We start from the raw sequence: 16,240 nt of genomic DNA, 5'->3' as shown, positions 1-16,240 counted from the left end.
GCTGCGGACGGCTCTGCGCGCCCCGGCGCGGCGCTCGGACTCCAGGCCGGTCCGGCCGCGGCCGCGCACAAAGGACCGCGGACGCCGGGCTCCCGGGGGCTGCGCCCAGGGACCGGCCGGGGAAGGGGGCGGGGGGGACGACCAGCCGCTGCCGCGTCCCCTCCACGCCTCCCCTCGCCTGGCGGCCGGAGCCCGAGCCGGAGCGGGCCCCGTCATATGACAGCGGCGACACCGCGGCCGGCGAGCGCGCGTGCTGCCCACTCGGCTGCGCCACGGCCGCCGGCGCCGGGGGTGGCCCGCGCCGCGCCCCGCTGAGCGCTCGTCCGTCGCCGCCGCCCCGCGCCCCCCGCGCCCCGACTCTCGGGCCCCGGGGGCAGGAGCCGAGGGGAGCCCCCCGCCGGCGCCGAGCCTAAAATGGCCACGCTGCTCCGCAAAATCGGGCTCATCCGCCTGCACAACCGGGACACCGAGGACCCCAAGCACCACCACAACCACCGCGGCGGCGGCGGCGGCCAGCAGAGCGCGTCGCTGCGCGGCAAGGGCGGCGCCAAGAGCGGCGGCCACAAGCAGCAGCAGCAGCAGCAGCAGCAGCAGCAGCAGCAGCCCGGGGGCGCGGGCGACGCGAGCCCCGGGCCCGGCAAGGGCAAGGGCAAGCGCGCGGCGGAGCCGGCCCCGCGCGACAAGCCGCCGCAGCCGGCCGCGGGGGCGGCGGGGGCGGCGGGCGCCGGGGGCCCCCGGGAGCGGGCGGCGGGCGCCAGGGCGGGGCCGGGCCCGGCGGCGGCGGCGGCGGCGGCGGCGGCGGCGACGACGGCGGGCGGCAGCCTGGTGCCCGCGGCGCGCCAGCAGCACTGCACGCAGGTGCGCAGCCGGCGGCTCATGAAGGAGCTGCAGGACATCGCGCGCCTCAGCGACCGCTTCATCTCGGTGGAGCTGGTGGACGAGAGCCTCTTCGACTGGAACGTGAAGCTGCACCAGGTGGACAAGGACTCGGTGCTGTGGCAGGACATGAAGGAGACCAACACCGAGTTCATCCTGCTCAACCTCACCTTCCCCGACAACTTCCCCTTCTCGCCGCCCTTCATGCGGGTGCTCAGCCCGCGCCTGGAGAACGGCTACGTGCTGGACGGCGGCGCCATCTGCATGGAGCTGCTCACGCCGCGCGGCTGGTCCAGCGCCTACACCGTGGAGGCCGTCATGCGCCAGTTCGCCGCCAGCCTGGTCAAGGGCCAGGTAAGTCGGGCGGGCCGGCGGGGAGGGCGGGGGCGCGGGGCGCCGGGCGGCCGCTTCCAGACCCGCCTCCGACGGGGCGACGCTGCGGGGGCCCCAGCGCCGTCCCTCCGGGTCTCCGGTCTCCGCGGGCGCTCGCGCGCGCTCGCTCGCTCGCTCGCTCTGCGCCTCTCGCCACCACCGTTCGTCCTGTGTCCCGCTTCCCCACCCCCGCCCCCGTGCCCGGGGCTCGGCTCCCTTTCTTCCTCCACCCCCCACCCCGTTCCTGCTGCGCCTCACCCCTCCCCGTCTCCCCTCGCGCCCCACCCCTCCACCCCCTGCCCTCGGTGGCCTTCTCCACTCCGCATCCACCTCTCTCCTGCCCCCTTTGCCCCGGGGCAGATGCATAGGCCGCATCTCCTACTCCTTCTCCCCCTTTCCTCCTTCCCAGCCCCCCTCCATCTCCCTGACCCCTCTCATTCCCTCCCCCCGATCCGTTTCTCCCCTTCTCGGAAACCCCATAATCTCCTGAAGGTGGAACTTTAGGGGTACCTCACGACCCGAACGCCCTGCTCTGCCCCCAACACACACACACACACACACACACACACACACACACACACACACACAAGGATCTTCTCAGCAACATCTCAGGTGGGTGCCCCGCAGGGGTGTGGGGTGCCCTGCGGAGGGCTGGCCTGCTGGTGAACCTATAGCCCTGCTCTGCCGGCTGCTTCTGACAGGCATCTAGAGCAGAGGTGAAAATACTGCTCTTGAGAAATTTCACTGGAGCAGCCGAGGTGTGGTTTGAGTGGTTCCTTAAGTGTCAAGGCCAGACTCTGTCAAGGAAATGCCTGGCGCCTACCTGCCCCCTTCCGGAACCATCACCTCTGGGGCGGGTGTTCAAGGTCCGGGTCTCTCCGAGACCTGTTTCTTCCCTGGGTTTCCTCGTGCCTCTGCAAGTTAAATCCTTTCTCAGGGCTAAAGATTTTTAACTGAGTAGTGAACTCCCCCAGGGGGTATAGGGGCGGGCAGCTCCACGCCTGAGGACCCCAGAGCAAAGAATGAATGCGTCTTCTCTGAACTGTGTTCCCACCTGGCTCCAGACAGGGGCATGATGGTTTTATCTTGCCACACTGCATGCTCTTGATGATGCTCGAGTTGATTGATATTTTCCCGAATCAATATGAAGCAGTTGATAAGACCGTATTTTTGTATGGGCAGTTGTAGATTATGGAGAATCGTTGTTTCGTTTAGAAGACCCTGAATGACCTCGATTTGCTCATTCTACAGCCAGCATATCAGAAACCATCAGTCCTCTGTCACCTGCCTCTGTCCCTTTCACGGCAGGATCTTTTCACACTAATCAAATAATGCTTGTTCACTGCCAAGTTCACCAGAGGTAGAGCCCCTGGGATTCTACTCAAATAGCGTCCTGGCTCCAGTGGAGGAGCACTTCCTGCTTGCCCCTAGTCTGTTGTTACAAAGTAACCATCCTGCCGGTCTGTCTTTTCTGGGATTCGTTCGGTTCCACTTATTTCTTGAGTTAGGAAAAGGATGCATATGACAGCTCTGGAGAGACATCTTTAACTGAGAGAGGTGTAATGCTTTTGTGTCAGAGGTTCATGCTGACTCCTTTCCGTTCAGTGCTGGCTCTGATGTAAGGTGCCTGAGATTTAAATACAAGCCACAGGAGTGGGGCGGGTGGGGGGAGGGGTCACCTTAGTTTATTTTTCCAACAGGATTTGTACAAATGATGTGGAAGAATATTCTGCAAAAAAAAAAAAAAAAAGGCCTTTGTTATCTGTTTCTTAAATCATTGTGAATCAGAACTTTCTGGAAGTCTTTACTTTCATTCTCCACGGTGAGATGACTTTGGGGATCAGGGGAAGAGGAACGTCATCTTATAGAGCCACAGAATCATGACATTTTAGGTTTGGAAGAGATCCTAGAGGTCCCTTGGGCCACAGCCTGCATTTTGAAAGGTGCAGGAAAATAAAGATTTCAAATGGGAAGTGAGGACGTTTCTTAAAAAGAGATACATCTTTGTAAATTAAGTGGTTTCCACGTTTAAATTAATGTTGTGCATAATAATTGCATCGATGCCCGTGCACTTCTCTTAAAGTTCCTTGGGTATACGTTCCTTCCCTTCGTGACCAAATTGAGCCTTACACACAGTTTGCAAGTTGCAAGATTATTGCTTTCATTGTTGAAAATAATTGTCAACATTTTTACTGATTAATTTCAAACCTCACTTAATTGAACTCAGGGCCCTCCACCAAACCTGTTGTATTCCTATCCGTTCTAAATTCTAGTGTGTAAAATACCTGAACTAAAGGCAAGAACAGGGCAATGTATCAAATCACCAGCTCAACACCTTTGCCTTGTCAGTGCTGGCTTCAACACCCGAAAGGACACCAAAGGGGGATTCAACGTCAACTATTCAGAATGCAACATACAAATAGGAGAAATGAAGCCATGATGTTTCAAGATCCTGTGCGCAAAAGGATTCTAACAGTGTTTCAGGGACCTGAACATTAGTGTGCCTTTCCGTTTCGAGGTCCCTGCTTACAGACTGCTCGGTGCAAATACTCTTTTCGTGGTGAAAGGTAACAGGCTTTGGCAAAGCCATCAAAACACCTGATGAGGTATTCGAAGACAGTCGGGACGGCCGAACCAATAATTAGTTTAGAGGAAAGAACCGTTCTACTCTAGTTAAATTCCCCTCTCTGTTGCCGTTCCTTTTTTGGATTCGTGTGTCTTAAGAGACAAAGTTAAGAAAGGCTTTTTTCCCACTTGCATAACTGCTCAGCTTAACTTTCCAAATCGAGGGTGTACTAAGTTGACTTTGTTTCTGCACCTTCGGAGAAACCGTAAGACACTTTTAAAGGTTCCATCGGGAGTGTGAAGAAAAGGTTTGCTGAACAGTTTTGTGCATAAAATAAAAAGCTCGGGGTTATCGCAGGATACGATAAATTGAGTCGTGTCACGAGACCTCTACCTAGTGGGCCCGCGTTATCCGATGTCTTGCGTGCTGCTTTATGGATTCTGGTGGTTTTAAGGGAAATCGATGTGCATTTCTTGTAGGATGTGTTCTTTGTAGACACAGTGAGACACATGCCCTGCTTGCTTATTGTGTATAACTAAGCCTTGTTCTGACCAAATGGAGACATTCTCAGTAATTCTTTTGGTTTTCCGCAATGAAGTGGAAAATTTCCAAACTTTTAAAGTGAACGGATGAAAATGTTGGATCGTAATTTATACCCTTTATCATTTACCGAACCAAAAGACACGCTCCCTGGCTCCAGGGTAGGATTTGCGACCTTCAGAAGCTGTAAGACGGTCCGGAAGTTCATTGCAGCGTGAGACCTAGCAGGTGGCCTCACACACAAGACTCCCCTTGCCAAGCTTTCCGAGTACAGACTCTGGAGACCTAGGCTCACTAGCACCAGCGTTGGAGGGCCCTGGTCGGGAAGCGACTCGCAGTTCCCTGGCTCACACACCAGGTTTGGAGCCTGGGATCACTGAATGATCGATAGAGACCCTCTCCTGGCAGTCCTTGGAGCAGAAGGGTCCCCAAAAGCCGTTTGAGGAAGCTCCAACTCAGCTTTCTGCTTGCACATCACTTTGCCTCCCGAGTGTCCCCTTTTCCAATCACTTAGACATTGCCAGGGGCAGGGAACCAGATGGCACTTGAAAGACTGTTCCTTACTCCTCCTCTGTTTTCCCAGAGCCAACCACACAGCTCAGCCCAACGTGCAGGCGATGTTCAGGATAATAGCAGCAGCTAACCTCACGGGGTGCTCTGTGCTAAGCCCCGGGCCAGCTCACACTTAGGCTGCGTCACCTCAGTTGGCACTAGTGTTTCCATGGTCCCCGTACAGGTGAGGAGACCATGGCTCAGCACAGTCGGGGGAAGTCGGTACCTCCTGTTCCAGTTCTCGCGATGACTGGCAAAGCTCTGGAAACCGAGGATCCTCGGTAGTGAAGGCTGTCACGACTGGCAGAGTCCGACCGGGGGCCGTCTAAGCACCTGGCCGTCTCCTCCAGGCAGCGGTCTGCTGGGTGTGACCCGCGTGATAATCGTTTGTGGCCGCAGAGAACAGAATACCCAGGCAGGCGTCCGCAGAAGAACGAGAACAGCGGGACTGACACGGCCTCAGATCTTCGTGTTTGAACCACAAGCTGGGAAGCGATTCCAGGACAGTGATGTTTTGCCTAACAGAGTTAGTTTCTGGGCTCTTTGAACAAAGGAAGCTGGCAGGTGTCTCCACTTGTCGCAACGTGGTGAAAAAAGTAAAGCGCCCTGCAATTCAGCGGTTTGATAATCCAGGGCATCTCTGAGCTCGACCTTAGGACTTAAAGCTCTCTGCATCGTGCCACTGCGAATTGTGTGTGCGCACGCACACACGCGCACAAATACAGCCTTCTTCAGAACTTCTTCTGAAGTGCGAAGTCTTGGAATAGCATTTGACGTATGGCCGCAAAATCTCCAGGTCTTCTCAGAAAGAGCGATGAAGATCAACCACCGTTTCTTTGGGTCCTAAAGTGCTGTGGTTTCTAAGCTGGTGTAATCAACACACGGGGTTTGAAGCCCTATACCGTTGGCCAGGCAGCTGTCAGGAAGCACCGTGGACTGCGGGGGGCGGGGGGGGGGGGCGGGGTGGGGCTGAACAACAGACATTGGCCGTTCTGGAAGGCAGACATCTGAAATCAGGTGTCAGCAGGGTGGGGTTCTCCTGGGGCTGCGTGGGAGAATTTCCAGGCTGCTCTCTGTGGCTCTCGGACTTCTCCCTATGTCTTCACGTGCTCCTCCCACCGTGCACATCTGTGTCCTCGTTTCGTAAGGACACCGATCACATTGGCTGAGAGCCCACCCTAACGACATCAGATGGACTTGATTGCCTCCAAACACAGTCACATTCCGAGGTGCCGGGGATTAGGACTCAGTATGGGAATTGTGTAGGGTCACGGTAGCAAACCAGAACAAGCTCAAATGGGGATTTTATAACCCGTTCAACCTCGTGTGTCTAGAGGCTTTTACTGGTTTGCAGAGTAATGTAGGTGAGGCCGATTCCTGTGAACGCAAGGCCACACTGAGGAGGGCCCGGGAGGGCCACCTTGGGATAGAGCCAGTAGCCCTTATAGGGGGAAGTAGTGGGGGCTGGAGGGGGGTATGTATGTAGAGTATAAACAGTGATAACCAGGGGGCGGGTAAAGCCACGGGTTCACGAGCAGCATGGATTGGTGGGGAGTGCTAATGAGTCACTCTGTCTTTTTGTCCTGTGCCGAGTGTAGGTGACGGAGATAATTGCCCACCCAGGATGACTCTGCAGCTTGAGGTAGCCATGTGCTTGGCCGTTTGAAGAAAAAATAGCTTGTTCCGATATCAAGTAGGACGGGCAGGAGGACACAGACGGGACTCTGTATCCTAAAAATAGCCCTATGCCAAGTTGGCGGGCTCCCATAGCTGGATCCCTGGCGAGTGCGCAGCGCCGTGGCTGATGGTGCAGTTAAGAATAGTAGTGACTCACTTTACCCTGAGTTGTGGACTTTTGAGAATCTGAATTTGCAGGAAGAGAATGTAAATGCGTTTCTGTGCATGCTTCTGACTTGTGGAAAGGGATGTGACAGGTCTGTGTTTCTCGTTAAGGGATAGGGTAATTTTGGGGGGTTTCGTTCGTTGATGGAAAATGCCAACAAGTAACAACAATTCGAAGTTTGTTTTGAAGCCGGAGGCCCACAACCCAGAGCTCTGCCCTTTTTCATCCCTAGGGACAGGCGTGTGAGAGTCCACGCTTAGACTCTCTGTGAGAGAGTCTTACGCTTAGAAATAAGACGGCCTCGATAGCAGTATGTTGGGGACAGCTAACAAACCCTCCGAGAGGGCTTCCATGTTTTGTTTGGTTTTTAAAGCAGCCACTAGGAGTGGGTCCTTTGAGCCACATTTCCGATCTCGTGAACCTGAGATCTTTGCCAGGTTGATAAGGTAATGGGGAGGCGAGAAGGAGGGAGGGGGGCAGGTGGGGCTTCATTCTTCTCTGCCAGTGGTTCTCAGCTCCCTTGGTAAATTGGATGCCCTGGGAGGCTTTCAAGGATTCTGGTGCCGGAGACCTCCCCTCAGGATCAGGCCCTGGGGACGGCTTGGAAAAACTCCAAGGTGATTCTAATGTGTGGCCAGGATTGAAAAAGCCACCCTGGGCCACGAGTTGCTCACCTTGTCCACGTGCATTTCCTCACCAGTGGCCACAGCAGGAGTGTCCGTGGCCGTGGAGGTAACTGTCTTACCTTCTCCCCTCCTGCCTTGTTGGACTCACTGTCCTGTGTCCGCCCTGGCTGAGCCCCCTGGGAGCCCTCCTCCTGTAGAGGAGGTCGTCATAAAACCACGTCCTTCCTCCCTAAACCGAGGGGAGCATGGCCCCTGGAAAAGGGAGTGTGCTCGAGAGAGTTCACTGACCCATTAGACGCAGCCGTGAGGGCTCAGGCACTCAGACTACCCAGAAGTAACTAGTAGGAATCAACCAGTTCCCATGACACAGGTATTGAGTGTCTACTATGTACTAGACAGTTACCGGGCATACAGTGGTGCCTAAGACACGCGTCGAGTGCCTGCCACGGAGAAGTACCCAGTGGGGACAATGGCAAACCCGTCCACGTTGGCCTTTGGTGTGTCAGGCAGCCCCACAGTCATACCTTGGTTGCTGTTTGGATAAGCGCCCCTTTGTTGGGTATCCGTGGGCCTGACCTCTGGCAGTGGCCCATGTGTGCCCTGGGGATGTGGGAGAGGTGGGGTCCTGGGGTCAGTGGGATCTTCGAACCTTCTGTGTGATGTTCTCAGAAGGAGCATTGTCCCCTACAGGTGGGTGGGACTCTAACGCTCAGGCTCGCTGCTTTCCCGAATGCTGTTTCATTGCCCGTAAATGGGACAATCAGGCATTCCCAAAACACACAAAGGAGTCGTTGTAACGGCAGAAATGTTTCCAGTAACATCTACGCTTCCCTACCCAGTAAGTCAGCAAACTAAAAGGATTGTTTGCTCATTTTTCATCATCATACGTCATTCATTTGTTCACTCAGCACCCACCTACTGAGGGTCTACCTTGACTTGGCCATGGCAGCTATGTCACTCTTGGTGTCCCCAAGGCTTCCCTTCCCCATTCTTCATGCCATCCCTGGTCCTCCTCCTGGCCGGCCACTTTGGTGAGTCTGGGAGGGAGAAAGCAGTGTCGGGGGACCCAGGACCCCAGATTGAGAAAGTCGGGGGAAGAAACAGATTTGGGACCTGACAGGTGGCAAAGGATGGGAAATGGAGAGCAGGGCGTGGCTGTGGGAGCCGAGAAGTCACCTGACGAGCCCCTTCCCCAGCCGGCAGGCTTGGGCGTGGGCGGGGAGGAGAGAGCTGGGACTCCGCCTTTCGTGTTTTGCCGCCCGCCTTTTCTTCTCCGCCCTGCGCTCCTGCCTCATTAGATGCTTATCATCTCCTGCTTGGACCCCTGCAATGCCCCGTCCAGCCTCTCTGTCCCCGTCCTTCCTCCCTGCTGCCGCCTCCCTGGCTCCCCCGAGACGTAGGCCTGGCTCCCACACCTTTCATGACGCCCCTTATGGAATACCCCTCAAACCCTCCCCACCTGCTGTGGCCTCCTAGAGGTCCGTCCTCCACCAGTCTCTCCCAGCCCCAGCTGCTGGTCCTATACATCCTTGCTTGGCTCCCGGGCCGGCCCCCCCCCCGGCCCCCGACATTCACCAGGTGAGGTCCAGCCGACCCCGATGCTCCAATTCCTCTGCAAAAAACCCTCTTCCGAAGCACTCACACTTTCTGGAAGGCACTCATTTCTGTTCTTATCCTGCTAGACTGCATTTATGTATTACTCCCATCGCACAATACCAGACACATCGTGCGCACCAAATAAATCGTTCGTCACGCAACGTGCTTATCTCAGCAGACACCACAGTCCTTTTGCTTTGCCCCTGTTTGCAACACAACAGGAGGTGAACGTGTGTTGGCTGCTTACCATGGACAGGCTGCCGTGCAGATGCCTTATGTTGGCCATTGGATTAAATCCTTGCAACAGCCTATGAGTCAGGTGCTATTTGTTCTTCCCATTTTACAGAGGAGGAGACTGAGGCTCGCTGAGGTTGAACCTGTGCCTAAGGCAGATGGCGAGTGAAGGGGAAAGCCGAGTTGGCATCAGGTAGTCCAGTGCCAGAACGGTTTCAGTGAGCTGTTGAGTTGGCAAGTGGAAGCCATCCCGGCCAAGTGACATGTGCAGTTTGGTCGTCCCCCACGGGTCCCTGTGCACCTTTTAGAGACGCTTCTGCAATGATGCCAAGCTTCGTTTTGCTACAACGCTCAGAATTGATCCACGAGGGAGGGATAACGTATCCAATCTACTGAATTACCAGCAAAGTTGGTCCAAATACGCTCATGGTACGAATTGTCTGAAATAGGAGAATGTTTTACATCTTTCAAAACTGTAGGAGAAAGACCATCATTGTTGCCTTCCTTCTACACAGAAAAAGGAAAGGCATTTTAAGATTTCTGAAAAACCCGAGAAAGAAATGCTTTTGGAACATAATTGCTACTCCGGTTTAAAAAATTACCACTTTAAAAATAAGTTCTGGAAAACACCATTTCTCCATCACAATATTTGGCAAGCAGTCCCAAGATGTTTTTTTAATTAAAAGTTCTTTGATGAGAGAGGTAAGGAAATACTATCTTATAATGGATTCGACTGCACTTTGGATTGAAATGTGTTCAACTTACTTGGAAATCGAAGCAAACATTTCCAGAAAAATATCAAGGTGGCGCTTTCTGTCTTTTGATCTTGAAGATCATACATTTCCAGAAATCAGAATGTGGAGTAACAGAATTGATTATTTGTGGGTTATAATAAAAAGCAGCCTTTACCATTTTACAAATTGGGACATTTTGCGCACGTAATTATTAAAACAATTATTTTTACCTTGTTGACACATATGAATTAGGGTGAATTTTGAGTGTCAGGCTGGGTGCCCATTTTGCTCCCCAGGAGACACCAGTCAGGAATTGGATGTAAATGTACAAAATAAATATTAATTGCTGCAAGGAGTGATCTGGGTTGAGGTCTTTCACAATAATGACATCCACTAATTCACTCTGTTTCCAGGCCAGGGAAAAGGAGAAATATTATGGAAGAAACTGGGAACTGAATCTTGTTACAAGCTTAAATTAATTGTAACTAGTGGAATATTACAAGCCTTTAAAATGTAAAACTTTTTAAAAAGTTATCAAACTACTAAATTAATCATTTCTTTAATCTCACTTTGTGCAAGGGGGCTGTTTCTCGGGGAAGCTTCTTCGCATGCAGAGAACATGTCCCTGGGCTGAGAGCCCCCTCCAGTCCTCCCGGGGGAGGGGTGGGGGTGGGGGGTGGGAAGCATATCACACAGGTTAGGGTCCTGGGGAAGTGGCCTCCACCAGCCCAGAAGGAAGCCGCCCAGAGTGGCCGCAGAGATCCCCCGGCTCACAGATCTGCTCGTTTATTCTCTGATCACGTGTGCAGTGTATATTAGGAAACATCATAATCTGAGCTCTTCGAAAACAGTTTGTCCAACTGTAGGATCAACCAGTAAAATTATTTAAAGCTTAAAGGAAATTATTATAATTCATAAATCAAACTAGTCTAAAAAAAAAACGTGAGTTTGAACTCTGCTGGATTGAATTAGGATAATTTTTTATTAAGTTATTTTATTTAAAGGGGGATCCTGGCATCTGCCTTTCTGTGGTTAGGAGAGATTGGTTATTCTCCCAGATCCATCGGAGAAGAACTGGAGCCCCCAGGAGCCCTTTCTGCCACCTCTGACCCTGACAAGGCCACCTTGAGGACTGCACGGTCCCTTGGCATCTGGGGAGGCCTGTGGACCCCTCCTCCGGGCAATTTTTTTAATGCACAAAAGAAAATTCCTAGGATTTCAAAGGAAATCAATTACATTTAAGTACAATTACCACATTTTTAAAAGTGATGGACTAAAATAGAAATTAAGAAGCACCTCTTTATGAACATGTTTAATATGGAAATCTAAAGACAGATCTGATGACTCCTCTAATTGGAGGTAGTAAGTAACAGCATTTCAAGATATCTATTCCAAAGGTAACGTGATTTTGTTTTTTTATCTCAATTTCTGTTGGTGACAGAGTCAAGGCTGTGGTTTGTTACCTCCCATCCTAATTAAACGATGTCCTGAATTGCAGTTAGGAGGTAGTGAAAATAAAGGCGTGTTTTCCATCCAAGCTTCTGTACCCTTGTACCCTCAGGGATACGTGGCCCCAGTTAAGAACTCCAGGTAGTTCGTGGCTGTCAATGTTGACGGCTGTCTTGGGAAAGCTCTACAAACGTATCATGCAGCTCGTGGCCAGAACCACTGGGAATGAGGCTTAGAAGTCCCAACATATAGTCAGCTCTCCCATCGTCCTGTTGGGATAGAGCCGTGGACATCAAGGTGAAGGAAAGGCTCTGATACCATCCTTCCCTGCTGGGCAGGTGGCCACCTCCTTGGGCCTCAGGGACCTCACCTGAAGATGGAAAGTGTAATCCCATTCCACAGGTGAATCGTGACGCCCAAAGGAAGTGATGTTCCAAGTGCCACGCACAGAGGGGGCCATCAGTAGATGTTCCTTCTTTTGAGGAAGTAGAGTGGGCAGTGAAATAAACACACAAGGAAACTGTCACCAAAGACCCAGAACTGACTCACGTTTAAATCCATTATACGAAGGGATAAGCTTTCACAGCTGTTAGCATTTCAGGGCTATGTTGACATCCAGCTGGCTCGAATTTTTTCATATCTCACCACGATTTTACAAATACTCACAAAAGTCTCAGGGTAGCCTGTCTTTTTTCCCCTCTCGGAGCCGCTGCCTCTTACTGTGTCACTGCCTCTGTTGGCTTTGCGTTGTCAAGTGCTTGTACTTTGCCAGGATCTGGTTTCTGACAGTAACCGTGACTGTGTATAGTCCAGCCACAGATCAGAGGCTATTTTTCACCTTTACAACTTTGCTCTCTCAGGAATCCTATTTGTTAGCGTATCTTTACATTAGCTTAATTTTCTTTGCTGCTGCTAAGTCAGAAAATTACGTGTGAGAATATTGTTACTGAATACGTTTGCTTTTATCCTATCTCCGCGCACGCCAAATGGCTTTGTTAGCCATTAACTATGGCTGAGATGCTTTGATTCGTTATGGAATATGATAACTGGGACACTTTGGGGTTACCATTTTCTTTCAAGATGAAGACCTGGCTTAGAAACCAAATAATCACCCGGATTGCCTCAGTCCAGTGTCAAGAGAATTTCACTGTGGTCGGGTATTGCCTTTCTAGTACCTCCAGGAAAGTCCTTTCCTTGAGCGGAATTCAAGGGAGATCTAGTTGAAAGCTCCAACCTGTAGGACTTCCTGCATTGTCTCAGGAACACCTGGGAGCTGACACGTGACGTTGTGACAGTTGGAGGTTAATCAGAGTGAACACCAGCGCCTGCCTCACATTTCCATTAGGACCCTGAGCTCAGGCCCCGCGCCTAGGGCCGGTCTTCCTGCGTTCGCTTGGAGAGTGCCTGGATGCCTCCAGGATCCGTGCAAATCCTAAGACTCGGGTGGGTAGGAGCAACATTCCCACGAGGAGAGGGGGTGGTCTAAAGTTCACTGATCTTCCGGGGTGTATAGGCTGAATGGTGATTTTCCCACAGTTGAGCCATACTGAAATCTGAAACTCAAGCTCTGAGGTCACGAGAGGCTCAAGCATCCTCTGTCCTCGTGTTTCTCAGCCCGTTGGGCCCAGCAGCCTAGGGAGGGGTGTTCTCTTGTACGTGAAGTTGGAGTCTGTAACATCTAAATCGGTTGACGGGCCTCAGTGGCTGGGGCCATAGCTGCGTCTTCCAGTGGGTGATGTTTTCAGCATCATAGCCAGCAAATGGAAACCGTTCTGGGGCGTCTGGGTGGCTCAGTTGGTTAAGCGTCCGACTTCAGCTCAGGTCATGATCTCACCGTTTGTGGGTTCGAGCTCTGCATGGGGCTCTGTGCTGACAGCTCAGAGCCTGGAGCCTGCTTTGGATTCTGTGTCTCCCTCTCTCTCTGCCCCTCCCTCACTCTCTCTCTGTCTCTCAAAAATATACAAAAATATTAGAAAAGAAACAGTTCTACTCACCGTTGCTCAGACTGAGTTTTCACATTTGAGTCTCTTTTTCTCTCCTGCAGACTATCTAGCTGTCATCAGATCTTTTGGTTGACATCATTTCAGTCACCCTAGCCTAAGAAAAATATTAAAGGACTTCAGTCTGCACCTTGACCCTGACCGCACAGCCCTGAGTCTCTGGGGCTTGCTGGTCCCCTGTTAAGATAAGCCTTGGGCTCTGCAGGCTTCGCTGGGAAGGTCGAGCCCAGCGGGCTGTGCACCTGCTGTCAGGCAGCCTTCGACGTCATCGCCCTTGACGAGGCCATAAACGGCACAAGGGCAGGCCACACTGTTGAACTTTTAAGGCCTGTGGACGAAGGGATCCATGGTGCCACCTCAGAAGTGGGTGTGCGTCAGCACCCAATCAGGAGAGACCCTCAAACCCAGACGCGGGAGGAGGTACACGAAGGGTGCAGCCGTCTCTACGAGGCACGAGTGCAGGAGGAGGGCGGGAGGGCACCAGCAGGTGCCGGCCAATGCAGGGTGGGCCGGTGGGGGCCAGGCACCCCCAGCCCAGAGCGTGGTTTGCACGTGGCTTTGCCACGTCAGAGCACATTCACGTGCGTGCTTTTCGGAGGTCCAAGACAGGCAGGGCTTCGGGCGCGAGGAGCACAATGGGCTCGGCTGGCAGCCAGCAGAGGCGAGGCGGGTGTCTGTTTTCTGGGGCGCCCGTCCGTGACGGGATTGAACCAGACCGCTGCTTCTCCAGCGGGAACTAGGGACTTCAAATTCCTAGGTGCATCTTCTTCCCTCCGTGTGGTCTCATTTTGTAGCATCATCATGTAGGACTTGTCAAAGATCCGGGTGTGAGAGGCCACTAATTAGAGAGAAGACGGTCCGGCACAAAGCAGTGGCTGTAGGACTTGAGGGACAAAGGACTGTGCCCTCACTCAGCATGCACTCAGGACACAATGGGCCTCCTCCCGGTGGGCCCGGCCCCGTAGATTCAGTGGAAACTTCCATACTGGACTATTAAATTAAGTTGCCCAAAGGGTTGAGGAAAATTCGGGCTCCTACATCTACCTGGAAAGGCTATTATTTTCTAATGCGTTTGGTCTTAAGAAAAATAATTCAGTAATGCTACCTGGTCTGATAAGGCAGGTATAGTTTGAGTGAGTGATAAGAAAGGAGAATTTTTCTTCTTTAAAATTTTTTTAAAGTTATGTATTTATTTATTTTGAGAGACAGAGAGCATGAGCAGGGGTGGGGCAGAGAGAGAAAGAACGAGAGAGAGGGAATCCCAAGCAGGCTCCACACTGTCATTGCAGAGCCCGCTGACGTGGGGCTCGAACTCACAAACCATGAGATCATGACCAGAGCTGAAATCAACAGACACTTAACTGACTAAGCCACCCAGGTGCCCCGAAGGGATAATTTTTCGTAAGCGATCTTTGCTTTCAGACATAGGATTCTCTGAATCAGCCGGTCAGTCGTCGGCCAGTGAGTATCTTCCTTTCCTGTTCCCCGTTATGTTGTCCCCATGAATATCGCTACTTTGTATCCCATCTTCTTCTCTCCCATCTCCTGCCAGACCACCTGCATCTCGCTAGTTTCTGCGGTTCTTCGAAGCCAGTAAGTCACAACACTTGCGGGTAGGTAGCATCGTAGAAAATATTTCAGAATATTCTAGAAGGCATCGCTGAGGTTGGAGGAGTAAAACCTTTTAAAACCCATTTCTTGCAAACCTGACGCACGTACCATATGTTAAATTTATCACACGGTAATGTGAAGAAAGTCTGGGCAAAGAATGCGGGTTTGGGAATGACTGCAGAGAAAAGAAAGCCACTTGGATGAAGAGGAGTGTGGGGTTTGCTCGGCGCGGGGCCCCGTCCCTATCTCCTTGCTGGTGCACGTTGTAAAGCTTGTGGGCTTGTGGTGTGGCCACTACCCCCTCCCACAGTCCGTGGGCTTCAGGCCTTAGGCCACAAGGGGCCAGGAGCTGGGCCTTGATCCACAGGTTTCCCAAAGCCCAGGCTTACGCATAGCATTTGTGCTGTGATTTTACACTGACTCTCTTTCCAGAATAGTCTAAGGTATTTTTTTTTCTATTCGTTGAGTCACATAATTAAGCAGGGTTGGGAAAAGTAGACGTAGTGAATGAGCCCACCAAGAGGTCAGTGACGTTTCTTGAGCTTTGATAACATTGGCATTTCTTTGCCATTTAAAGCAAATTCTCTTCGCATGTATTATGGTTTTAAATTCCTCGGTGGGAACAACAAAGCTACAGGAGATTGAAAATCCTGCACCAGACAAAATTCCAAAAGTCCAAGGTCAGAGGCGTGAGTTGTTTTCCCGTCAATGGAAAAAGATGAGAAATAGCTTCCAGCCCATTCCCATAGAACTTTCCAGCACACGTACTCGCTGTCTGTCTGTCTGTTCGTAGAGTCCTCATTGGAAGCACCCGATTTCACTGTTGCATCCGCAAACGTGTGGTTCTCGCCACCCTTCTCGGGTAGAGCTGGGCCAGGGCCACTGTGTGCAGGTCCCCGGGAAAGAGGCAGGCCCAGCCTGCCCGCGCTCGCCCGCCGAGCTCAGAGTGGGCACCCTCCTGGCAGCCGCGGGTCCGGAAAGGCCGCCTCCGGCCCGGGCTCTCTGGCGGGCTGCACAGCACTGCACCAGGTGCACACAGAGGCGTCAGGTGTCCCCCCCGCCTTCGGATGTCAAGTGCCTCAATGACATTTGGGACGTTGATTATTTGGACTGGAGGGCGGCTGTTGCCTGTGCTGGATATTTTTACGTGGTGCAGCCGGAAGCATTCGGAGCTCTGAGGGCCACCTGTGCTGGTGCCCTGAGGAGAAGCCACCCCTCCGAGGGATCAATGACATCATCCT

The 16,240-nt window shown here is 52.5% G+C and overlaps 1 protein-coding gene across 1 annotated transcript in view; it reads left to right on the top strand.

The window, feature by feature from the left end:
• Nucleotides 1-377: 377 nt before the first annotated feature.
• Nucleotides 378-16,240, top strand: part of UBE2QL1 (ubiquitin conjugating enzyme E2 Q family like 1) — a 39,269-nt gene continuing 23,406 nt past the window's right edge. The window contains exon 1 of the mRNA XM_030332840.1: nucleotides 378-1,230. Within this exon, the coding sequence (XP_030188700.1) occupies nucleotides 415-1,230 (816 nt within the window). The 5' untranslated portion in view covers nucleotides 378-414. The remainder of the gene's footprint in view (nucleotides 1,231-16,240) is intronic.

The sequence above is a fragment of the Lynx canadensis genome, chromosome A1 (assembly GCF_007474595.2).
Source record: "Lynx canadensis isolate LIC74 chromosome A1, mLynCan4.pri.v2, whole genome shotgun sequence".
Classification (NCBI taxonomy): Eukaryota; Metazoa; Chordata; class Mammalia; order Carnivora; family Felidae; genus Lynx; species Lynx canadensis.
Note: the sequence above shows the minus strand (reverse complement) of the source record. Positions and strands in the feature narration are given on the sequence as shown.